At 41.4% G+C, this 25265-nt stretch overlaps 7 protein-coding genes, 1 long non-coding RNA gene and 1 other non-coding gene across 11 annotated transcripts; 6 read left to right on the forward strand and 3 right to left on the reverse strand.

Moving 5' to 3' along the window:
- The first annotated feature begins 3685 nt into the window (after positions 1–3685).
- On the forward strand, positions 3686–4742 carry LOC130690059 (cuticle protein 18.6-like). The gene is made up of 3 exons (XM_057513035.2): positions 3686–3741; positions 3887–4129; positions 4198–4742. Exons 1-3 carry the CDS (start codon positions 3733–3735, stop codon positions 4549–4551), a joined length of 606 nt encoding a protein of 201 aa, XP_057369018.1. The 5' UTR covers positions 3686–3732; the 3' UTR covers positions 4552–4742.
- A 362-nt stretch (positions 4743–5104) lies between these two features.
- Positions 5105–10761, reverse strand: LOC130690014 (protein strawberry notch-like). The gene is made up of 13 exons (XM_059495704.1): positions 10668–10761; positions 9871–10028; positions 9149–9809; positions 8946–9082; positions 7833–8882; positions 7181–7774; positions 6770–7122; positions 6574–6708; positions 6386–6496; positions 6058–6313; positions 5774–5976; positions 5341–5494; positions 5105–5275 (listed from the first exon to the last, which is right to left on the reverse strand). The coding sequence occupies exons 2-12, from the start codon at positions 10007–10009 to the stop codon at positions 5423–5425; spliced, it is 3711 nt and encodes a 1236-aa protein (XP_059351687.1). The 5' UTR covers positions 10010–10028; positions 10668–10761; the 3' UTR covers positions 5105–5275; positions 5341–5422.
- A 578-nt stretch (positions 10762–11339) lies between these two features.
- LOC130690035 (lysosome membrane protein 2-like) lies at positions 11340–14061 on the reverse strand. The gene is made up of 13 exons (XM_057512997.2): positions 13812–14061; positions 13573–13733; positions 13419–13507; positions 13274–13335; positions 12991–13157; positions 12784–12916; positions 12516–12681; positions 12366–12432; positions 12101–12288; positions 11915–12033; positions 11726–11851; positions 11521–11658; positions 11340–11449 (listed from the first exon to the last, which is right to left on the reverse strand). The coding sequence occupies exons 1-13, from the start codon at positions 13935–13937 to the stop codon at positions 11423–11425; spliced, it is 1569 nt and encodes a 522-aa protein (XP_057368980.1). The 5' UTR covers positions 13938–14061; the 3' UTR covers positions 11340–11422.
- Positions 14062–15432: 1371 nt separating this feature from the next.
- Positions 15433–16360, forward strand: LOC130690061 (cuticle protein 18.6-like). The gene is made up of 3 exons (XM_057513037.2): positions 15433–15547; positions 15641–15820; positions 15894–16360. The coding sequence occupies exons 1-3, from the start codon at positions 15539–15541 to the stop codon at positions 16257–16259; spliced, it is 555 nt and encodes a 184-aa protein (XP_057369020.1). The 5' UTR covers positions 15433–15538; the 3' UTR covers positions 16260–16360.
- Positions 16361–16599: 239 nt separating this feature from the next.
- Positions 16600–16697, forward strand: Trnat-cgu (transfer RNA threonine (anticodon CGU)). The gene is made up of 2 exons: positions 16600–16635; positions 16662–16697. It is a non-coding gene; the product is annotated as a tRNA-Thr (tRNA).
- Positions 16698–17063: 366 nt separating this feature from the next.
- Positions 17064–18400, forward strand: LOC132087710 (adhesive plaque matrix protein-like). 2 transcript variants are annotated; one of them, XM_059495546.1, is made up of 4 exons: positions 17064–17193; positions 17352–17570; positions 17642–17991; positions 18091–18400. In XM_059495546.1, exons 1-4 carry the CDS (start codon positions 17185–17187, stop codon positions 18272–18274), a joined length of 762 nt encoding a protein of 253 aa, XP_059351529.1. In that variant the 5' UTR covers positions 17064–17184; the 3' UTR covers positions 18275–18400. The 2 variants fall into 2 exon arrangements, with proteins under 2 accessions (XP_059351529.1, XP_057369005.1); XM_057513022.2 differs by having other exon boundaries at positions 17642–18400.
- Positions 17838–21859, reverse strand: LOC132088018 (uncharacterized). Its single transcript, XR_009421083.1, has 3 exons — positions 21720–21859; positions 18091–18182; positions 17838–17991 (listed from the first exon to the last, which is right to left on the reverse strand). It is a non-coding gene; the product is annotated as an uncharacterized LOC132088018 (long non-coding RNA).
- On the forward strand, positions 20688–21941 carry LOC130690051 (adhesive plaque matrix protein-like). Of its 2 annotated transcripts, XM_059495545.1 has the most exons (4): positions 20688–20727; positions 20872–21090; positions 21161–21587; positions 21687–21941. In XM_059495545.1, the coding sequence occupies exons 1-4, from the start codon at positions 20719–20721 to the stop codon at positions 21809–21811; spliced, it is 780 nt and encodes a 259-aa protein (XP_059351528.1). In that variant the 5' UTR covers positions 20688–20718; the 3' UTR covers positions 21812–21941. The 2 variants fall into 2 exon arrangements, with proteins under 2 accessions (XP_059351528.1, XP_057369001.1); XM_057513018.2 differs by having other exon boundaries at positions 21161–21941.
- A 2257-nt stretch (positions 21942–24198) lies between these two features.
- On the forward strand, positions 24199–24982 carry LOC130690064 (cuticle protein 7-like). The gene is made up of 3 exons (XM_057513040.2): positions 24199–24298; positions 24361–24465; positions 24528–24982. The coding sequence occupies exons 1-3, from the start codon at positions 24221–24223 to the stop codon at positions 24765–24767; spliced, it is 423 nt and encodes a 140-aa protein (XP_057369023.2). The 5' UTR covers positions 24199–24220; the 3' UTR covers positions 24768–24982.
- The last annotated feature ends 283 nt before the right edge of the window (positions 24983–25265 follow it).

Genomic DNA, 25265 nt, shown 5'->3' on the forward strand with positions numbered 1-25265 from the left:
CGGGCTTAAAAATTTTTTCTGCAAAAACTGACACTCATCAGACATTGGTTGAATATCCAACATATACTCAAAACTGAATGCTGAATCCGAACAAATTGCTATTTTTTCCCTAAATCAATTGTTTTTGAAATATATCGAATATTTGATGCAATGCTAGCGCGCCAGTACGCTATAGCGCTACGCAGCAGAGAAATATTAGGGATCAACCTAAAAATATTTTGGTGGACTCCATTTTCCGCAGACATCTAGCGGAGAAATCAGCTATTGCTCAGCGATCTCATGGAAATGATAGATTGTCACTTATTCTCGTTTGGCGTCGATCGACGGTGGTAGCCATGTTGGACGTTCTGCTTGCCCCGCAGTTGAAATCTCGTAAGTTTTAATGGATGTAAGTATGCAATGCTATTATTTCTCCTGAAGATTGTACTCGTTATGTTAATTAGCCGTTTTTAACTAAAATTGTGTCAAAACTGAAAACTGAGCGTGTCATAATTTTGTTCGAGACACCAAGCTGACGAATTTTAAAATGGTAAGAATGGGTAAACATTTGGTTTGCTAACCAATAGTTACTTCATTTTAGTAAGTTAAACATACACCTTTTATTCTCAATGTTTTTATTTAAAGATAACAGTTGTCTGTGTGAATGCTTCACACTTGTTAATATTTTTGCAGGTTTGGTTATGTGCTGCAGCGAAAGGCCATGATAAATTGTTGGTGTGATTGGTTCCAGTTGGTTCGGTTAGCAAGAGAAGTGGCATTCCTATGTTTTTCCGAAAACATCTTTCAGGAAATAAATGCCTTGTGATAGATTGTTAGCCTAAAATAAATTTTCGAAAATTGTTTAGTGGCACTTAAGTTTTTTATTGATCTGTTCACATTGGAGAAATGGAAGTAAGATGTAATTGCTAAAAACTTAGTTCTTTGGCTGTTGCGAGCAGGTAATGTGTGCCAATGAAGGAGATTTAGTTTTCTGTACTTTGTAGTTACAACTACTGGTGTTCATCAATTGTAAGGGAGAACCAGGGTAAATGTCTTCATAAATTTGCGTAAAAAGAAAGTCTTTGGTTATCGTATTTTCGTTGTTCAACGGTATTTTGCCTGGTGACAAATGAAAATCGCAAATTTATTCATCTAGTGATTGCTTTCAATAGTAACGTTTTTGTAAGGAGCGAACAAAAATGAAATACAAGTTACAAAATTATATGGTGAAATTAATTTATTGTCCCACCTCCGCCCACATTCCACCACTGATTTACATATTATGACAAACAACACATCATACAAAAACATACATATATACAAACATAAATACATACACTAAGTTAACTCGTTGGCTGCCAGGCCACGCAACCGTTTGGTTGCATTACTACATTCGCTACGCATCGCTCAGAAGGATCCGATGAAAGGGGGACTTGTCCGAAGACAAGTCCGGGCTGACGCGGCAATGGAAACCTTTACGGGAATGCACACCCAAGATTTCCATCACCGAGCCGACAAAGGGAAGTCCCTACGGGTGCATTGCCTATGCGCCATACGGCGAATCTTGGGCAGTGGCGCTGCCCCACCCCATGGCACATAGACCATGGAGCAGAACAGCGCGGCCCGTCCCTACAAGCTAACAAAAAAAAAGGGGAGAAAAGTGGGTGGCAGCCAACGAGTTAACTTAAACCATACATTACAATACACACAAAACAATATAAAGCAATACCACAAGTTCCAAGATGAGATGACGCGAAGCGAAGATGAAACAAGCGACGGGTGAAAATGAGATCACGATGAGGCCACAACCATGATGAGTCCCCAATGAGGCAACGGCGAAGATGATACCACGCCAAGCAACGGCAAAGAAGAGTACAGCCAGTCCACGATGAGAAAACGGCGAAGAGCAGTCCACGACGGGGCAGCAGCGAAGTGCAGTACACGAGGCTATGGTGAAGTTGAAGTGAAGTTACGATGAGGCAGCGTCAAACAGGAAAAGCGGCGCAGATGACGCGAAGATGGCGGAAACACAGGACTTGTTTGTTCACAAGTTACGCTGTGTACACAAAAAATTAAAAGAAACAAAAAACATGAAACAATGGCATAATAGTATAACTGTAAAGAGTGCTGCATAGCACTAGTAATCTGGAGAGATAAAAATGAAAAAAATAGGCTAAGTACATACGGAATGCACGATGAATATGGTGATGATAAAGGACTGGATCAGTGAAAATCTTTTTGGCAGGTTTTCACAGATAGTCTGCTGCTTCCACCACATAACCTTTCATTAATGAATGGTGTAATTCAAGAGCTGTAAAATAGGAATAAGCATAACAACAAATCCAATTGTAAAAAAACTACTGGTGAGCCTGACCTTGCAAAGGGTCCCGTAAATCCTTACAAGTCAACTTCCAGTGCTGTATAAGGAAGACACATCAAAGTAATACGATTGCTGTATGATTACCAAAACTTTTCTGCTTCTACAGAGAAGAATTGAGAGATTGTAAAACAACAATTGTCAAAAAACAGTATTTTTAAAGTTACAATCTGAGTATTGATTTCCTTCCAGAAACCAGGTCCAACTTTACATGGCTTCATTCCTGTTTTACATCTTCCCAGTTCTAAATAATAAAGCTAAGAAAATGATGCCAGCATAAGTATAGTTTTAAAATGTAACTTACTTTTATTGTAAATGCACAAGAAAAAAAAATGTGAAACTTATCAAAAACACAGAGTAAAAAAACTGCACTTCTGCAATACCAGCAGACAATAAAGACCTGAAACATGGCAGACGACAGCGACATCTGAAATAATTCGAATAATAATAATAATAATGAACTTACCAGTAGCCAGTCCTAATAAAAACGCCTCTGAATTATAATAACTCAAAATCTATCCGTCGCAAAGGACAAAAATTGCAATAATTCTGATCCAAATTACATTTTGCGGCAAAGTATACGTAAATGATGCGCTGGATCAAGCATGCTTGGATGCTTGAAGCCATTTTTTTCATGATACTCAAACTACGAAGTGCTCTTTACGTAGTAATAGGAGCGCTTTAACTGCCAATAATATCATTTATCAAATCTACATACGCGTAATACTTTCCAACGCAGAAAGTTTTTTTTCGAAGTTTGCAACATCAGTGCTCGCTTAAATGGACGGGCCCTTTAATCATTAAATATTTCTGTCAGATGGCGAAATTTGTCGTTATAGTGCAGTAAAACACGAGAATCGGATTTTATTTAATTATTTTCTTTTTTTTTCGACTACATCCTTTCAAAGTAAGTTCAGATCCATATTTTTTGTTCTTTACGTTGGGCTCTGCACTTGCGTTTGCTATTCTCGGGAAACGTAGATGAACGCGGGTGGGATAAGGAAAGACGGACGCGTATGGCATTGGTGATGCGCAGAATATTGTCTGCCATTATGCTTTCCCTTTCGTTTTCATCTGGTAGATTTGGAAGTTATGAAGACTTTTTCACTTGGCGCCTTAGGCGACTTGGTAATTATCTCACAGCAAATCGCGCGTTGGTGCGTGACCCAGGGTATCGGAAATGGGCGAACGCTCTCTTTCTGCTCACGTCCACCAACTTTTTATGTCGCAAAATAAAACGTGCCCTCATTGCCCTAGAGTGTGATACGCAATCACTTACGGCCTTGTGCTCGAGTGTTTGGTATAAAAGATAGACCAACTTCGTTGTCATTCATCAGTTCTTTTGCAGAACGAGCCAGCGCGCACCCTCAATCAACATGAAGAAGGTACGTGATCAACAGCATTTTCTGCATTTTTTGGAAAAGTAGTATTTAATTAATTCAAAATTGCGGATTAACTTGTTTACCTAGACCAAGTTTTCCAAAGAAAAGCGTAATTTATTACTTCTTTCCACTTACGTTCATCATCCAGTTCGTTCCTTTGGCCACATTGTTTGCTGCGGTTATGGCTGCCGCTGATCCATCCTATTCCAATCCGCCATACCCAGCTTTGAATGCTTATCCATCTGTAGCTCCAGCTTATCCAGTCCCGATTCCACCTTATCCAGTACCAGTTCCATCTTATCCTATTCCGGCTTATCCTGCACCGGTGCCTGTCCGCTCAAAGCCGGCCTACGAACAGCCAGCTTACAGCGAACCTGCTGAAGAAAATCACGTAAGTTCTTTATTTCAAATTCAAGTAATGTCAAATATAATTTACTGTTTACCGAACGATTATTATAGCCACCGATGCCATTCAATTTCGCCTACGAAGTTAAGGATGATGCTAGTTACCAAGACTTTTCACACAAGGAGGTCAGCGACGGCAAAGTCGTCACTGGATCTTACCATGTCGCTCTTCCCGACGGTCGCACCCAAATTGTTACTTACAAAGCTGACGAAAATGGATACGTTGCTGATGTGAAATACGAGGGAGAAGCCAAGTACGACGAGTACAAACCCGCCCCAGCCTACCCCAAGCCCGCTTACCCAGCTGAGCCCGCCTATCCCAAATCAACTTATCCAGCGCCATCATACCCAGCGCCAGCTTACTCAGCGCCAGCTTACCCAGCGCAATCATACTCCATGCCAGCTTAACCAGCCGAGTCCGCATATCCAAGCACTTACCCCAATCCCGTGTACTCTGAACCCTCTTACCCTAAGTCAGCCTATTAGAATCCTTACGCCCCACGATTAAGCAGAAGTCCATTTCTTTTTATCAAATGGATCATGTAACATAATGAAATATCTCGAAAACAAATAAATATAGCTGTCGATTTAGAAAAGAACTTTGTGTGCTGTTCCATTCGATTTTCGCCCTTTCTTTTATACCACAACTGCTATGCAATTATTTTTTCCATGAATCTACAACTAAAAAACAATCGAAATACTAAACAGGAAAACGATTCCCGTTTACAGCACGTATTGAAACTGTCATGGCTCTTAAATTCGCGCAGCGATGCCGACAAACCTGGTATTTTCGCTAGTAATGAACGAAAATTTTCAAAGGTATTCCTAAAAAAAAATGTTAGTCAACGCTTATGTGCGCCATTTTCGATGTCCTCGTCAGTTCACGCTTTGTCGTGTTTCACAAGTTCGGGATAGGCTAAGTATAAACTAGGACATTTGCTGGCGATTTGCATCGATCACGAGAAATGATAAAAATAGATTAGTCTGTTGTCCTTACTTTCCCATATTAGCAATCCTGAATTCCTCGTCCGCATACCAAGGCTGTCTCGTGATTTTTATCGTTTGCACCACAACTAATCAAATCACGAAGGCTGCAATAGATTCCATCAACGCGATCTTGCACGTAGCGCACCTTGCATAGTTTTAAAAATATCTTACGCTTTCATTCAATATTAATTTCTTAATCAAAACGATTACCATCCACCAGAATTCCAATCAGGTTGACAAGGTGATCCACGCTATTAGCGTCACGATGCTTGGTCATACTGAGAGGTCGTTCTCATTGGGCATGCGAAGCGAGAACTCCGCTATTGATTCTGTCCTTCGTGTAGCCAATGACCAAGGTAAACACCTAGATCGTGTTAGTACTTCAAAAGTGAACGCAAAACAAATTATTCCTGACGGGCAAATTAGATCCCTTTATGACAATAACTTAAACAAAAAACAATCCTTTTTAAAAATTCTTACTCATAAATACAAAAGTATAAGCTCAACATGATGTAAACAAAATTAGATCACGGTTCTGCGTCAAAAAAGGGAAACAACTGAAACATTTTTGTTAGCAGCTTTTCGTGATTAAATGTTAACATTCCAACAAAAATCCCTTGGCAACAATTCCTTAACATCGTACCTTCAATTTTTTGGACTGAGTCATGATTACTGCGATAGTATCCGTAAAATATTTGAAAATTTTGGTCTGAAGTTCGATAGGGATACCAAGAATCCGATTACGGAATTTGGAAATATTGGTGTAATCTTTATCCAGTGTCAAAGCCTTTGCATTCCTTTCACTAGGGCAAATCAGTCCAACGCTAATTAGGGCAACTTTCAAATCTAATATATGAATAATAAACAAAAGAACTAATTATAAGAGCGAATAAATCACATAAGCGATATTAGAAAATAAAAAACTACCTTTGAAAAAATTTCCTGGATAATCAACAGGAGGTGGAACTATGGGTTCTTCAAAACCAAGTATTGCGTTCATTACAGCATCAAGCGCTGCCCGTCCATCTTTTGTGTCAAAATCAAATCTGAAGCGACCAGACATTTCAAAAACAGAGCCACGTGCAACTGCGCCAAGGTTAATGAGACGATTGGCGATGACTGATGCAAAAAGCCTCTCACCGGCCAAATCTGAGGCTAAGAAAACATACTCAGGAGCTGTAACCTAAACAGAAATCCAATAACATAATTTAAATGCATTTTAGGTAAATTATGCAGGCTGCTTAACACGATTTACTTGATTACTGCGGTGTGTCCGACCCAGCTGTTGCAATGTCCGGTCACTATCCAAAGACAAGTCAAGTGGAATGTGGAGGCGAGTACGCTGATTTTTCACTCGTCGATCAGCCTGGTTAAACGCAAGTTTTCATTATTTTATGCCTTAATACACAAATCGTAAGAAGAAACACAAAAAAGAACTCGCACATGAAGTGAGATTCCGTTGCTGACAGTCTCAGAAATAATGGCAATGTTCTTGTTGCCATTCATAAAACGTTCTTTCTCGTGCAAGTTGATCTTTTCTAACGGGACGCCAGTCTCCGAACGAGATTCGTACTGTACCTGAAAGTAAGTGGAAGGATAAGTGAATTTTAAATAGTTTCTCTTTAGCATTACGAGATACCAAGCCATCATTTTTCTGAACGACACGTCCTTTTCGTTCAGTAATTTCTGCCACGTTTTCAGGGCCTCCCAATTCGTCGACGAGTTCATCAAGGACATTTCGTGGAAGCATAGCTCCAAGCTTCTCGATTTCTCCCAGCAGTTGCTCCTTGATCCAAGACGTCTTCTCATGCAAACTCATAGGATCTTTATCCTTCCCTTCATCCGACTTTTCGAGCTCTTCGTTTGTTTCATCATTCTGTTCACTCATTTCATAATCTGAAGTATGGTCGGCTGGATTGGCTTTCTTCTTTGTTTCACTCTTGTCGGTGCGCCGCATACAACGTTTCCGTTTTGTTCCACAACTTCCTAAATCTTTAATACCTCCAATGATTAGTGCCACAAACTGTTTATTTAAAAAAATTTTATTTACCATGGCCTCCTTTCTGACATGTTAGGCTTACATCCAGTACATCTCTTAAAGTGGCACTTCTACTTGACACGCCTTTTGAACGACTTGTCGCTGGGAAATACTTCTGGATTAACGACAGCAAGATCCTTTTCGTGGGTGAAACAAACTCCGATAGTTCACCTTGGCTATTGGTCTGCTCAAGTGTGCGTGCTTCGGCCGTTGAATGGAGGCCAATCACGACGCATTTACCACATCTGACAGCCTCACTAGCTATCTTGACCGCATATGATACTTTAGCCGAGATGCACAGGCACTTGAAAAACCTCTGATGTGCCAACCAAAATTGCGTCCACATTGTTTGGCGTTCTCTTGGTTGGGCATTTACGAGATCTGCCACCTCTGCAAAACACTTTCGGAACTCAGTCCACAACTTAATAGAGTTGCCATACACCTTGGCCAGCTTTGGCGACAGAACCACTTCTTTGATTTTAACGTTGGCGCCCTTGTAAGAAAGTTGGCGAGCAATGTACATCCCGCATTGCTTCATTTTTCGCACCATGACTTCAACATCGTTCGCCTTACTTTTTTCGACGGCTAAAACGAAGCTGCTAAACTCTGTGGTGAAGCATAAAGTTTTGTTATGATTGATTGGATTTCAAAAAAGGAAGATTACCTCTTAACGATGTACCCTGTCCCCAAAGACCGAGACGTACCATATACGCCATTTTGCGGGGTTCTGAAAATCCAGTCGAAGAAATATAGACTACTCTCGCATTTGGCAATTTTTTCTGCAACACAGAGACGGCCAAATCTGTTTTACTTATCTTGCTGATAGCCAGCGCTTTCCCTTCGTTATGACATTCATCAAAGATGATGACACCATCAAAATCTTCATGAAACCACTTTGACAGCTGATCAAGGCGGGTCAGGCTAGTTTCAGCGGATCTGGAGACCCCGATCAAATTCGAGTAGGCACAGAATAATACACCCTTTTCCGGGATTTCTGAAGAACAAGTGTCTCCGGTAGATACGTTTTGGTACTTCAATTTGTTCAAGGCATGAACAGCGATTTCACGGGCTCCAATGTCTTGCAAATCCCGCTCGGCATCATTTTTGAGATCATTTGATGATGAGATCCATATGGCTTTGTAGCGTCCTTGTTGGTAATTCTCGAAAATAATGCCAGCAGCAATTCGACCTTTACCGACACCAGCGCCGTCTCCTACAAGGTATCCAGCGCGGGAGCCATCTGGTAACTTCCGTTCGTGCCTCTGAGACGCATGGGTGATTGCTTCCAACTGCATAGCTGAAAGTGCTCCACTGTCTATACATTTCTTAGGAAGTGATAGTTTATACCAGATGTCTGGCGAGTTCACACTGGCCAATGAAGTAGTTTCAACGATCGGATTGGGATGCCGCGCTCCTTCAATTTTAACAGCTACGTAATCTACATAACTTTCTATTTCCTTGTCTGTTTCCACGTTTTCTTCATCTTCACTTTCATCTAATGAGATGCAGACGACTTCTTTCTTTGTTGCAACTGGAACGTCCAGCATTGTTTGAGAAATTTCCATTCCAGAGCACTCGGTCGATAAAGAATCTTCTGCAGGCGCAGTAACGTTAACGGGCATCATGCTTTCTGACGTGAGAACATCTAAGTTCGGTGCTTTTCTTGTATCGATTGGCCTAAGGTTATCGGTAGCTCCCTCGTGAGGAGAGTAACCTGGAAACAGTTCAATAAATTAAACGAAATGGTCAAGATATATCGTATATAGTTCAACATTACCATTTTCACGTACTAGGTCCTCTGACTTGTTTTGTACAATACCAACATTTTCGATTTGTGGTAATTTATCATTAGAGTCCTCCTTTTGCGGTTCACCGACATTGTCATTTTGTATCATATAATCTAGTGGCATCTTCCTATGGTAGTAAACCATGAAAACGTTACTTACAGAGATGAGTTAGAAGTAGTTCTAGGTTACTCACTTGATGAGATCAACAATTCCCAGTTGGAAAAAGTGCCAGCTTAAATCTTTTCCATCAGGACACTTAAGCTTAACCACTTTAACTGAATCCATCACGTCTTCCACTACTTCCATGATGAAGACATTGGATTTTTTATCAAAAAAATTGATAAGCTTTTGTTTTGTTTCTTCTTCCCACATCCCTCTTTGACTGCGAGGAGTGACGTCTGCTAATTTTACTTTGTAAGCAAAAAATGGGCGGCAGCTAAAAGCCGCATCGATAACTTTGCACGCGTTCTGAGATCGATTGACCCGAATTTCATCTCCATAGTCAACGAAATGGACTCCAGTGTCGCTTTCTGTAACATCGGTGATTCGACATCGGTAATAACATTCGTCGTAGGGCCACTTGGCGAGGCAACTCATTCCTGTTAAAGGCACTGAAATTGATTTGCAATTGACTGCTGATGTTTGGATTTCTTCCATCATAATCTGTAGAGATTCCATCGAACACGTGTGTTGGACATATATTTCGTCCGGGGAAATCACATGTGAAACTAGAACTTCGTTTGTGTTCAAATACGATGTCTTCGGATTCGTAAAGCATTTTTCTCGTAAACTGCGTCTAGGTCGAGCTTCGTTCCATGCCTCTCGATTCAGTCGGGTTTTCGGTGGTGTACGGCCTGTTAATAATTTAAGTATTGAGTAAATACAAGCTAGTAAGACAAGTATGGACAAAAAGACCTTTAAAACTGGAGCCGATTTGGCGAGATGGTGAGCCAAAATAGTGGCGGTATTCTCTAGTTCCAGGTGATACTACAAGCAACTGCATCCTGGGTGGGTGACGGCGTGAAGAAGTACATACGTCCCCAATACGTTTCATGATAGTTATTTAAAGCCTACTGAAAAATAATGGTATTACTAATAAATAATATGTAATGCAAGATTATAAACTGGTTTCACTCAAGCTCCAATGTGATGTAATGAGAGGTGGGAAACAATAAGATCGGCTAACACAGTTTTGAATGAGAGGTAAATGAGGTCATAAGTTCAAGAACGGAGGGCTGCAATTTGCCAAACTCAACTTTTCAAGGTGAAGACAATTTCACTTAGTACTGTCCAGGAAAATGGCCGCCTTCTCGAGACGTTTTCTTACTTTGTAACATTGCTCTGATACTGTTAAAACTCCTTGCCATTTATAGACTTCTTTCTTCATTTGGTAAAAACCTAAATTACGTACTCTGCCCATTTTTGTATGTACATGCCACTTCTACCTACGGTGGTAACCCTAATGTCATCAACACTAACTTTTTGGGTGGTGTTACATGACAATCGGGTTTCAAGTTATTTAGCTAGGCCTTACCTGACGATTTGTGTCTCAAAACATGAATAATACTTTAGTGCAATACGACATAAGTTCCACGATCAGCACCATGTCAGCAGATCACGTGCTTACTATAGTGAATAGAATATTTTTTGACCAGCTAACGTTTCAAAATCCGAGTGGGTGAAGAAATCTCACACAATCAGAATTTACTTACTTTCTATATTGTCACTGATTAAATCCTGTTCATTTCTGCAACAAAACCTGTGCGTTTTGCACGAGAGATAAACATTTGTTTCAATGACTCGAGGACTAATCGGGAGTCAGAGAGAGCCACGAGAAGGGGTAAGCAGCAGACCAACTAGTGGCTCCTACCCTGGTGTGGTGGTAAATTACGTAAACAACTGAAGAGCACAGCATCGAGTTTCCAGTCTATCCTTGTTCGATAGTACTCTTTTGCGTTGTGTGTACTGTTGAATTTGAAAAATTGCTTCGCTGTTTATTCTTTTTTACTGAGTAACTAACTAATTTATTATATTAGTTGTTGAATGGAGTCGACAGATCCATGTAACTGTAGTCTTGAATGTGTTGAATAAGTCAATCCACCCAAATTCTTTCATAGTTTACCGAAGAATACAGTTTTTGCAACGGTCAAAGGACCATATTTTTGCGTCTGGAGGATGCATGTCAATATGGAGTATTAACGACACCACCTTCTTCATCAATTATATTTATCCTTATTAAAAATTTGAAATTTTGATTTACGTAGAAGTTGTCTTCCGAACACGTTCCGGAATTCTGGCGGAGCAATAAATATGAGCATCCAAGCCAAGTGCGATAGATAACTGTTTCGTTCATTAAATAAACATATGTGTATTTTTGTCAACCACGTGGAAGTAAGGTATCAATAAGTTCAGTCTCAACTGATGGCGTTCCGTGTTTAAAAAAATTTCCTTCAATTCAATAGCTTTTTTATACTGTTTTCGATAACTTTTTTTCCTAGAAACAAAATGCAACAAAAAAATGTTTCAGTTTTTAAACTTGTTAACGTTAATAATTGTAGCTCTGACTTTGTGAAAGTGAAAAGCAATTAGGAAGGCGCCCACAACCGCTAGCACCAATCCTATGGCGAAGAGTGTCCAAAGCACAATTTCGATGACAGTGAACAGATTAAACTTTTCCGCATTTGCGTCATCTATCATGGCGTTCTACACATACAATTAGCCTCAGGTTAACAGTAACAAAATTAAAACAAGGTTACATCGTATGACCTACCTCTTCGTACCAAAGTACAGGTAAGAAAACTCTTCCCTGTAGATTCGCTGTGCCCGACAGGCGAGTTTTCCGAACATCGATACTTAGTTGAACTCGTTTAGACGCATACAGCAAAGTATTCGTTCGCTGCGTGTACAAACAGAACATATGCGATAATTTACCATTGTTTCAAAATGAAGGAACACTGACCTCCTCTAAAATCAAATAAGTTTCATGTTTCGCTTTGTTGGGGCTCAGCCCTTCTACTCCGTTGATGTACCTGGGATCGCCGTTAAAAAAATGCGGATTGGAACCAATCAACGGAGCTCCTAAACACACAAAAATAAGTAAATTTTACAACTCAGACTTCCCAAATGTAAGTAGTTCTCTGCTTACCTCCATAACAAGCTCCGATGAAAAGGGCACCAGTGTTAGGACATGTTCCTTCATCGTCTTCGTCTAAGCAAAAGCATTCATTTTCTGGCGCGTTTGTTCGGTTTTCCAGCACCGATTTTGGAAGAATGAATCGCCGTGCCGGCAAGTCTCGAAATGTTTCGTGTTGTTCGTAAACAGTGTAAACCGTCCTGTGCGAAACAGTCAGTTGAAGAAAACGAATTTAATCAAATTGAGCTAAAATGATACACTGTTTTCTGCAGCTTACCGACACAAATCAGTTTGATAAATCCAAATCTTGTCATCAACATCGATGCCATATGGAAATACGGTTCCTTGGGGTAGTTGGTTAAGAAGGACAAATTTTAATTAACTGTACAGGTATTAAATATAAAAAATTTTAATGGGAGTTTCGTACCATCCGTTCCTTGTATTTCGTTACAATAGGATTTTTCTCCTGGCCAGTAGGGCAGGTACGCAGAAGAGTTTTCAAGGGTTTTACCCCAAGCTTCAATATTAGCAAAGAGTCGGTAGTCGGCTGTGCCTCGGTTGACTAGAAAAAGGCCATCGTTCGTGTCATTTTTCTGCATATCGGATTGCAACAAGAGACAACGTTTTACATTATTGATGTGCCACCAAATCACACGCGGAAAAGGCAAAGTAAGTAAACTGAATGGGAAGCTAACCGCTTTGAAAAGACCTAGTGTTACGCCCTCATCGATGATGTCCGGTGGTAAATCAGGTAAAAATGGAAGATCGGGTGGCCTGTCTGGAAAAAATGGAGGCCATGGATTAAAGATATCCTGAATCCTTAGATACCTGTATAGGGAAGAAAAAAAAAGTACAGAATTAAAATTTCAAGCACCAGCTAACTGAAAACTTTTCCTACTTACAGCTCAACGTACGTATCCAGTGGCCATCCTTTAAATATCAGCTCATCTGCTGTGACTGTCATGAAAACAGATTCGCCTCTTTCTTTCAAAAAATTGTCAATCAGATTGACTGCTACATCGGCAGCACTATCGTTAGTTGGCAAGCGATCCAAATATGATGAAACGGTCTGCAAATAACAAACCACATCTTTACTCCAGCGATTTCAAATTTCACGAGAGAAATCGTTGCCAGCGAAATTACATAGGAAACGTATAAATTGTTGATATTCTAAATGAAACTCACCATGTAAATAGGGTTGACGGTGGTGATTACATCATCGAGGCTGAGGCCTGGACCGCTCGTATCTTTCTCAATGCATTCAAACCGATAAGTTACCGATCACACTAATGCTACTTTAAATTCAGTTGCATGGCTAAGATATTTTTACCTTTGCTGAAATAGTACAATCGATGCTCTCTGTAATAAACACGGTCTGGGGGATTTTCTTCAACGTTAGTGTCCTTATTGCGATACTCCCTTCAGACAAAATACAGAAATTAAAAACATGGCATAATACCAGCAATGTAATAGCATGTTGTTACCTGTACGAATAAGGTCCGAGTTCGACAACAATGGGTTTCGTACCGTTTCGAACGACATCTTCATAATTCGTGCAATTGAAAATGTAAAAATCAGTGTAAATGGGGTACGGAGGATCATGCCATAAATTCCAAACGAAGTTGCCCTCTTCCAGAACCAGAGTCTGCGATGAAAATTGACAACATGAAATGCTTTTGATCCCTTGTTTAAGCAATGTTTTACGACCTTAAAATGAAATTACCTTCTTGGATACGCTGGCAATGATCCCTGGCATTGCCGCCCATCCTATAATCGCAATCACAATCGTAAACACAGTTCCGAAAATGGTAACAATTAGCCCATTTTTGTACAGCGATTCAATGCACATTGCGTGTTCAACTGTGCGATCGGATCGCAGTCAATGAAACTGACTTATAACGTTCTAAACCTTTATGTGCTACTAATAATCCTGTCATGTTCTTCAGTGTTTATTTTATGGGCGTGTTGGTTCTTGATATTGGGGACCGTGCAGCTCGCCACAGCCACTGGGTTTGTTTTGATGACGTGAATGGATCCTATCTAAAAGAAAAATTTCTATTAGGTTTTCATATCTAAAAGCGAATGCGAGTGGAGGATACAAAAGGAAAGGATGGTTATTGGTTTCCACGTGCGGGGCATAAACAACCAAACAAAAACAGTGCTATCTTCAAGTTATTTTCCTGGCTTTAACGGTCCTGCTAGGGAAATAGTTTCTAGCGTTTTGTCAATAAAGATTGTTAGATAACACGTCGATCAGAGACAGTGAAGGAATGGGTTCGTTACGATCGACAAGATAAGATGTCAATAGCGTAACACAAATAAAAAAGGGCGCAGAGAAGAAATTATAACGTTTAAAGTTTAGGCAAATGACAGTCTGAGACGGACTAACGATAGCGATAAAGCCGAATAAAGTCGCTGTCAACCACAACGAAACCGCGCAAAGTAAAACTTGGCTAAATGCAAACAGAGAGATTATTTTTTTTTTCCTTTTTTTTGGATGGAGAAGGAAAAAGCATGCACTACTCCAGCCAAAACATTTGTGAGATAGGGGAAATTAGATTGTCATAACGAAGGAAATTCTGCATAGTTCTTATCGAATTTTCTCCATAAAAATCTACCTATAGACTATGCATGTTTAGTTGGCCTTAAGCAAATTGTTATAAGGTTCGTACGGACCCAGTAATTTGAGTACCCTGTGATATAAAAAAACAATTGCTGTATTCACGGAAAGGGATGTTAAAATAATATGGGGAGTTGTTTTCTTGGGAAACATACCATAGATATTTGTAAAATGCTAAATTCACGTGAGTCCTTGTGTCGAATTTTAACCGAGTCCTTGTGTCTAATATCAAACGTGGTTCCGTTCCCATGATGAAATCAAAGACAATCAACCACTTTGACTTACCCAACCATGCGAAGGGAGAGTTGTAAAGAGACTCTACACCTTGATCACCTGGAATAATCTTAGTAGTTATTCTACAAAGTTAGAAAAAACTATTGCAACAGGACACGGCTAACTATATAATCGAAGAAAAACATTGATTATGTTTTCTATACTAATGGCACTCGTATCTTTTCTGTTATTCGAGAAAAGGTTTGGATTCGGACAAGGCATTTGTTTAACTGAAAGTGAACGTAAACATGTTGACGGATGACTTAAAACGATCCGGATTTTCTTCAACTCTCTCCTTTTCGGTCCATATTCTGATGCTGTTTTTTTAAGGACAACTTCAGCGAGAATTTCAACATTACGAAATAAATCTGCTACACTGCTTCATTGGCTTCACACCATCCGTATCCCTAACCACGGAGTCTTGGGTGTTCTCGCCCTTGCGGTAGAGTCAACGCAATCTCATTCTTAGTGTTTTTTGCTATAAAAAGACAAGTCAGTTCCATCACCATTCATCAGTTCTTCTGCAGAACATCTCAGTAACACACCTTTGATTCAACATGAATAAGGTACGTGACTAAAACAGAAATCAGAGTTCCAACCGTGGGTCGTTGTTCTACAATATTACGTACCAAATCATTATACCTATCTTTCTCTATTAGTTCATTGCTCTAGCTACAGTGTTCGCTGCAATTATCGCCGCAGAACTCCCTGTTAACGCCAAGCCTTCCTACGCCAAGCCATCGTACCCATCTCCAGGTGCTTATCCTACACCGTCTCCTGCCTATCAGAAACCAGGCAATGAACGACCAGCCTACGGCAAACCTGCCGAAGCAAGCCACGTACGCCCAACCTTTTACAATGAAGTTTAAACGTAACAAACTCTTACCTTATGCTTACAAAATGTATACGCAGCCTCTGATGCCGTTCAGCTTCGCCTACGAAGTTAAGGACGATCCTACTTCCCAGGATTTTGCGCACAAAGAGAACAGCGATGGTAAAGTCATCAGCGGATCTTACCGTGTTGTTCTCCCCGACAGCCGGATTCAAATCGTTACGTACAAGGCGGACGAGAACGGATACACCGCTGATGTGAAATACGAGGGAGAGGCCAAGTACGACGAGTACAAGCCCTCCGCAGCTCCGGCTTACACCAAACCGAATTACTCCGCCGAGCCGGCTTATCCCAAGCCCATCAAATCAGATCCTTCTTCTTTCGCTAAGGCCGCTCATCCCAAGCCAGCTTATCCCAAGCCTGTTAGCCCAAAGCCTTATAATTAGAAGCATCTGACTGAACTATATGTGTTACGTTCCCTACCATCTCTTTCATCGAAACGGACTGCGTCTATTTATTTGAATAACCTATGACAATACACTTTCCTTTTGCAAAGAAATCAAATTTTTAAAATTCCAACTCAAGAAACCAAGACCTGCCAACGTTTAGGTTTACTTATGCCACCGGATTTCTAGTTTCTTTTTCTTAAACGGTTGACCACCAATCTGTACATGTGCAACTATAACAGCTTGACATCTTGCTATTCGAGAAACATAGCTCAATGTCCGTGACTTCCCTCCTCTCAATAGAGGATACACTTAATCAATAGTGTTGTATTACATCGCAGCCTTCTTAGCTCAGTGGTAGAGCGCTGGTCTCGTAATAAGCTCTATGTCAAATTGCAAGTCAACCAGCGGTCAAGAGTTCAATCCTCTTAGAAGGCAAACAATGGAATGAATTTTAATTAAGATTAAAGAAAAATGTTATTTTTATAAAACAAAGTCAGTTGCTATGATGTAAAAACCATGAAGTGCTCTAAAGACAGTCCTATTTTCTGTTAGACTTTAAATTGGCATTAAATTATTGCCATAAAATTTAATGCGTTTTGCCGGACGACGACGACGACGAAGCTCGCGTATTTGACAGCTGCCCAGCTCTCTCCATAGTATGTTTAATACTTTCGCTGAATTTCTAATCGTGCGCTAGACGAAAGCGCAAAGTCCAAGGTGGCCTCTCCCTTTTTCATCGGCCGATACCTCCGCAAAATGCGTAACACACACTCGGACTTGCTTTCCTCTTTGCGGTTGAATAGACTATATATTTTCGTGAACCCTTGGGCTTCGAATTTCGGTATAAAAGCCTGTCAGAAATCATTTTCATTCATCAGTTCTTTTCCGGAACATTTCAAGTACACTCCTACAACTTCCAAACATGAACAAGGTATTTACAAAACTAATTTTTGAAATACACTTATTATGTTAAATTCCGTCCGAGTCTTGGATTTGTTGTAGTCCTTAATTATCAACTATCAGCCGTTTAAATTTACCAACACAATTTGTAAGTCGTGTAATAATCTTTGTCTTTGTATTACGATCCAGTTCGTTGTTTTGGCCACATTGTTCGCTGCGGCTATCGCTGCCGAGTTGCCAGCTTACTCGAAGCCGTCGTACCCTGCACCAGCTTATCCAGCTGAAGCTTATTCAACTTCGACTCCTGCTGCTTATACAACCAAGGCTGCTTATCCGGCACCAGCCCCTGCTTACCAGAAAGCAAGCAGTGAACAACCAGCCTATAGCAAACCTGCCGAAGAAGATCATGTATGACCATTTTCCCATGAATGTTTTAATAGCCTCATTTCTCATTCGATTTCTCTTGCTCGTTCCTACAGCCACCGATGCCATTCAGCTTCGCTTACGAAGTTAAGGACGATCCCACTTACCAGGACTTTTCGCACAATGAGAACAGTGACGGCAAAATCATCTCTGGATCTTACCGTGTATCTCTCCCTGATGGCCGCATTCAAATTGTCAGCTACAAAGCTGACGAGAAAGGATACGTCGCCGACGTGAAATACGAAGGAGAGGCCAAATACGACGAATACAAACCCGCCGCTACCTCGGCTTATCCCAAATCAGCATCTCCAGTGGAATCGGCCTACCCTAAGCCAGCCTATCAAACTGAAGACGCTTATTCCAAGCCCGTTTACACAACTGAAAAGGCTTACCCCAAGCCAACATCCTCTGAAAAGCCTTCCTACTCCAAGCCTGCCTACACAACTGAAAAAGCTTATTCCAAACCCGCCTACACGACTGAAAAAGCTTATTCCAAGCCAACCACCACTGAAAAACCCGCATATTCCAAGCCGGCCTACCCAGCTGAGCCCGCTTACCCTAAGCCTTCTTACCCAGTCGAGCCTGTCTACCCCAAGCCTTCCTATCCATCGGAATCCGCGTACGCTAAGCCCACCTACCCTAAGCCAGCCTATCCATCTGAGCCAACTTACCCGAAGCCTTCCTATTAAACCTGAATATTGTTGTGGAACATGATTATGTAAACAAAGGCAATTCATCAATCTCAATTCTACCGGACACGTTTTGTAATTTAAACAAAAGATTTGAAATAACAATAAACATATGTCTCATTGAAATTTTTGTTTTCTTGCCTCGTTCGACACGAACAGCTAGTGTAACAAATAAACTTATACAAACAGAAGAAAGAGGCTTACTCTGGCTTTAGCCTATCCTTACTCATCCTCGCAAAAATTCTCTTCGATTGTAACGAAGAGAAATTTGAAATGAAAAAAATATGGCAAAAGAAAGAGTAGATTGTCGAGTTAGAAGTTGTTTCACGACCGCTAGATAGCCTCACCTTGCTCTTCGTGCGTGCGTATTCTACCTGTCGGTACTTGCACGACGATCGACGATCAACTTAACTTTAATCAAATCCTCAAACGGCACATGCTAGGCAATAGATTCACGGGGCTATGTCCGATACTCTTCTGTTGCTGTGTACCTCACTGTACGTTCTGCTAGTGCCTTTTAGCACTAATCATCAATCCAAAATTAGTTTAGCACGGGAATTGATTCAGGAATAATGACGACAACTAGGAAGTTAGATCTAGCCATAGCAAGACAAGTGCGCGGAATACATGCATAAACAAAGACTCGGAGGAAACAGCATTTGATCCTGAACTCCTTTCGCAGAAAGAAGCGAACAAGGTAGAGAACATTTCATGAGTTACAGCGTTCATCTGACCGGCCACACATATCCTGCGACGGACAGAAAGATCGCCTCCTACCTCCCATTAAAGGAAACCATGGGTACCGACAAGAAAGAGCCCTTCCTACGAGAACGATGAATACTCATAACTTTGTCCAGGGAAAAGGGCTTGTTAGACTACGATCGCAAACCCCCCAAATTCGCGTATTACCCAATATGAGGCAGGATCGGTGTCAACATCATCCGTCGTAAAAACGTCTACAAGTACTTACGGCCCATGCCAAACACTGAAGTAGCGATCAAACAAGGAGCGATCAAACAAGGAGCAATCCCAACAGCTTCTGCCCGTTGATATACTGATACCAATCGGCGCTATTTGCCATGACCCAATTGAACGACTAGTGAACGTGAGTAAGAACTTACTTTGAAACCACCACGAGCTTGTGAAACGGATTTCTGTGTTTGATGGTTCGGGAGATAGGATCCGTCACTGGTGGATGCATAGGGCGAAGCTATGCCACAAAGCTTCAGCTTTGAGTTCCCAGTCAGCTAATAGAGCACGAAGTCGAACAGCAGATGCAATCGTAATGACGAGGCGAAGCAACAGGAGATGTTAAGGCCAAGACGTCACAGTTTTAGGGACCTTGTAAACTAGTAATGTCCGAATATCATGTGCTTTGAGATGAGTCACTGAAATATGTGGTTGACTGACTGCTTTACCATTACGAGGGATTGTCAAATGATTGGGCAATCACGGAGGAAACCAACACGCAAGTGCATAAGGTATTCACTGTGATGTAATGTTGATATAATTAAGCAGAAAAGCCAACCATGAAAACAAAGACGGTACAAACTTATTGGACTAGACCTTAATTACAGGTGTGCCTGGTGAACTCTGTGTTGACGACAAGTGAAAAACGGACAGTAGGTTGTCCGTTCCCCTAGTCCGTTACTTCCTCCCGGCCTTGCCGATAGACATGAATAGCCTTAACAACAGTAATATATTGACATAGACGAGAACGTCCTCGACATTCTTTCCTTTGCCAAGTTTGGTTTATTACTACGTTGCGACAAAGTTCCAAAGAACATACCACATTTATTGGACCATACCTTTTTGTCTGGGAAACCTTTTGTTTTTCCCTTTTTTCTTTGTTTTTATCAACCTCCTCCTCAAAAAACTTAAAAAACACAAAATGCGAGATCCTTGGCTTTTCTGGAGTAAATACGCCCACTTGAGGCACGTATTTGCATAGATATCACGAATGCCTTCGGGGTCATTTACTCCCTTAGACAAATTAAACAAAGTGTCGCCATAAATTATCCGAGAATGAAAAATTATACTGCGCCCCTGTACTGACAAACAATGTGATAGAAATGAAACTCATTTTAAGTCATGATGATACAAGTTATTGATACCGTCTTTTCAGACCGATTGGCCATTGATGGGTCCACCTATCGATGCCCCTCACTCTCTCCATAGTTTGAATCGTACTTTCGCTGAATTTCTAATCGTGAATTGGGCGTCAGCATGTAATTCGCATGGTGGCCTCTCCCTTTTACCGGCTCTTTCGTTCACGAACTATACCGCGCATTTGAATTATACTTTCCTCTCTGCGGTTAGAAGTGGACAATATTTTTGAATGAACCTCAGGGCTTGCAATTTCAGTATAAAAACTTGTCCGAAATCGTTTTCATTCATCAGTTCTTTTCCGGAACAATCCAAATACACTCCTCCTTCTACCAAGAATGAACAAGGTATTTGTGAAAAAAATTTTTTTAAATACACTTATTCTCTTTAATTCCGTTGATGCTATCCTATTTAACTCACAGCTATCGGCCATTTTATACCAACTCAATTGTAACTAGTGAAATAATCTTTGTCTTTGTATCTCCACCCAGTTCGTTGTTTTGGCCACTTTGTTCGCTGCGGCTATCGCTGCCGAGTTGCCAGCCTACTCGAAGCCGTCGTACCCTGCACCAGCTTATCCAGCTGAAGCTTATTCAACTCCGGCCCCAGCTGCTTATACAACCAAAGCTGCTTATCCGGCACCAGCTCCTGCTTACTCGAAAGCAAGCAGCGAACAACCAGCCTATGGCAAACCTGCCGAAGAAGATCATGTATGACCATTTTCCTATGAATATTTAATAGTCTCAATTCTCATTCGATTTCTCTTGCTCGTTCGTTCAGCCACCGATGCCATTCAGCTTCGCTTACGAAGTTAAGGACGATCCCACTTACCAGGACTTTTCGCACAATGAGAACAGTGACGGCAAAGTCATCTCTGGATCTTACCGTGTATCTCTCCCCGATGGCCGCATTCAAATTGTCAGCTACAAAGCTGATGAGAACGGATACGTCGCCGACGTGAAATACGAAGGGGAGGCCAAATACGACGAATATAAACCTGCCGCTGCCCCGGCCTACCCTAAGCCAGCCTATCAAACTGAGGACGCTTATTCCAAGCCCGTTTACACAACTGAAAAGGCTTACTCCAAGCCAACCACCACTGAGAAGCCCGCATATTCCAAACCAGCTTACCCCGCTGAGCCTGCTTACCCCAAGCCCGCTTACCCCGTTGAACCTGCCTACCCCAAGCCCGCCTACCCCGCTGAACCTGCTTACCCCAAGCCCGCCTATCCAGCTGAACCTGCCTACCCCAAGCCCGCTTACCCCGCTGAACCTGCTTACCCCAAGCCCGCTTACCCCGTTGAACCTGCCTACCCCAAGCCCGCCTATCCAGCTGAACCTGCCTACCCCAAGCCGACCACCACTGAGAAGCCTGCCTACCCAGCTGAACCAGCTTACCCCAGGCCGTCTTACCCTAAGCCCGCTTATTAAATCTGATCTTAAAGAAAGTATCCTCGTGAAAGATTGAACCCATCATCCGCTTCCTTTCACGCAAAACCTTCTGTAATTTCAGTAAATTATTGTAATTAATATAAACACAGTTTTCACTCGCAAGAATGAATTGTTTTTTATTTGTTTTGTTTTTTACAAGTTGAATACGCCAAGGATTTCACGGCATGCGTACGAACCGAGCAAACAAAAATTCCACGTAGAAGTTAGCACATCTCTACATGGAAGAAAACGTTCGCTAATTGGTACTGTTCTCGATTTGTATCTTCCTAGTCTTTAAGAATTCGAAACAATCAAAAGAAACTCAAACGGGCAAACAAAAAAAACAAAATTTCCTTAAAGCCATTAGCAGATAATAACCCACATTAAGAGCCAAAGTCGTAAAAACAATTACGCATACACTTTCCCTCTTTCACTAGCTTATAATAGCTGTATGTTATGACGGATCTAGTGCCCTTGAACAGGTCCTTTGAAATAATGCTGCGGATGACGTACGATGCGTTTACAGAGTCGCAACAATCACGACACAAAGATCGTATATGAACTAGGTTCGCAATCACGAAATGTTTACCTCCCCCCCCCCGAAAAAAATTTCTCTACATCACGGTCTGGTGGTCTAAATCTCATCGGTTATCCGCCCGGCTAATAACTAGGTCACGCTGACGTCTTTACATGTAGCGCGGACATCGCTTGAATTTTAACACAATCAGAGAAATTTTTTGAATATAATATTCAAACTCGAAAAACTTTCAGTCTGCATATTATATGAATCGTCTAACTACGGCAATTGCAATTGACCAATTATGGAATATGAAACGCTTATCGGCCAAGAGAAAGAGAGAGATGATGATGTGTTGAACGCGAAGATGGGGGCCAACGGCACTCGTACATCAAATAACATTCCAAGTATGACGTAAGCAAACATTTGCGCTTTTCTCGTGAACCTCATCTCATCAACGGGAGGGGGGGGGAGGTTGATGGCCTATTTAAATTCAACCGCCGAACGGGCACATACGTCGTCATAAGCCGTTTTCATGTTTGCGGATTTCGTGTAGTGACGTAATAGCGCGAGAAAGAGAATCCAATTAACAGGGCTCGCATGCGCAAACAACGGGATGCTTCTATCGATGTTCAATCGCAATTCGTGAAACTGCGCAGTGCGATCCAAGTGGATTGTAATGTTTATTTTGGCGTTGCGATTGAACGCCATGTGCGTACGTAGAGGAGAGCACAAGCGAAAGTTATTCAAATTCGTGTGCCATTACCTTTACTTTTTATTGGTACTCTATACGTTTTCCTCGCCTGGAGCCAGCATGTGTTTTGACACCAACCCCACCGTTTCATTCACTTTATCTTTTCACTACTGCTATTAGGATGTATATAAACAAACCAGTGGCCGGCTTCTTCTTTGAATAATCAAAAATCGGGCGGGGAGGGAACACCTGACACGTCATCAAGAAACCGGGAGAAGAAAAAGCCCGTCTCTTATAATAATTCCACGTCTAATTGAAGCTCTCCCGTTCGTAACAGATCATGACGCCAAAACACTGCCTACGAAACAATAGCCCAATCGAGGGCGTGAATTATGCGCGATTTATACAAACAATAGCCAATTAGCCATTGCGCACGATTTTTTTTTTCAATATGGTTGATCAGCCTTCGGGCTGTGTAATTTCTGCAGTCAAATACGCACCTACTGTATAATAACTACTTTTGATGCCATCGGGCATCACTTTTTGATTTCCTCCGCATAGAAGAGAGTTCCAACAGGACGCCCCGCAACGTCTTCAACTGCTTCTGTGGCCTTTTGTAATAGGAAAAATTTCATTTTATTTTTCTTTTATGGACAATGGAGCCGAACGACTAGACCTAAATTTCGCGAAAAAAATGTTCCCACGAGGAAGAGAAAATTCATCTCTGACTTGCGAGCGAAGGTTTTCCAGTCGAGACTTAAACGAACTGAAGATGAGAACCAGACGCGCATGGCTGAACGCTCCATAAGCGGGTCTGCGTATCTTTAGAATTTTCTTTGCTCGGGAATAATGACACAGTCTAGAGAAGACCGTACGGAAAGAGAGGGGGAGGATATTGAAAAAAAAAAAAAAAAGTGAAAGGATAGGCTTGGGAAATTGCGATGATGCCACCGGCTGTCACTGCGGGAGCTGCCAAAGGGCATCTAGAACACGTCTGGGCATAAATACCTGGGAACTGGGCCAATAACGTTTAACGATATTATTTTCTGGTGCAATTTCCTTTCAGCCGGGCTGCTGTTGGCTATTGGCATCCCATAGAAAGGGAAAAGCACGTCAGGTGACAGGTAAATAATAACAAGATCGCCAACAGCAATCTTGGGTGTGTTCCGTATCGACCAGATTTCGTATATAAAGGCGAATGGAAATGGATTGGAAACACATCAGTTCGATTGTAGAACAAACAAAGAACAAATTCTACCAAGCAACAATGAACAAGGTATATCCAGTTATGTCCTAAACTTTAATTTGAAACATTCTAACGTTTCGAATCGTTCGCAGTTCATCGTCTTTGCCACTTTGATCGCCGCGGCTGTTGCCGCTGAGCTTCCCGGTTACGCAAAGCCTTCCTACCCAGCTGCTGGTTATGCCAAGCCCGAGGAATACGTAAGTTACAGATTAAATAATTATATCCAACAGGAATTAAGGATTCAAATTGATACTTTCAGGCTCCGATGCCGTACAGCTTTGATTGGAACGTCAAGGATGAGCCAAGCTACAACGACTTCGGACACAAGGAGACGAGCGATGGCAACGTAGTCACCGGATCTTACCGCGTCGTTCTTCCCGATGGCCGCACCCAAATTGTCACCTACAAGGCCGATGAGAACGGATTCGTCGCTGACGTGAAATACGAAGGAGAAGCCAAGTACCCCGCACCCGAATACAAACCGGCCTCCAAATATTAAATGAACTCCAATTTACAAGCAGATTCTTTCTTTTTTAATATAAAAATTCAAATCCCGTTCGCTCAACACAAACAAAATTTGATCGGATAAAAATTTTTCATTTCCGGAACGTAATTTTCTTTTGCCCATTCGAGCTTTGGATAATTTATGTCTTTTCTTTTTCAACGTGTAAAACATCCATTGTGAATACACAAACCCACAGATTTGTATAATAATGAGCTGACATTGGGTCATTCCGCTTTCTTTTACACGAGCACCGGATCCATCTTTTTCCCGACCGATCACGGGTGGTCTTTCTCGGACCAGCGTTTCCAATTCGAGAGACGTTTCTATTACAAAGCAAAAAAAAAACATGCATATTTAAAATGTTGTACACACACATACCTCAGCCGTTAATTGTTCGTACATTTTTGCACGGTTAACGGAATTACTTGAACCACTTCTTTTTTCAGATTTAAATATGTTTCTCTTGCCCCGTCCAAACTTTCACTGGCCATT

The sequence above is a fragment of the Daphnia carinata genome, chromosome 6 (genome assembly GCF_022539665.2).
Source record: "Daphnia carinata strain CSIRO-1 chromosome 6, CSIRO_AGI_Dcar_HiC_V3, whole genome shotgun sequence".
Lineage (NCBI taxonomy): Eukaryota > Metazoa > Arthropoda > Branchiopoda > Diplostraca > Daphniidae > Daphnia > Daphnia carinata.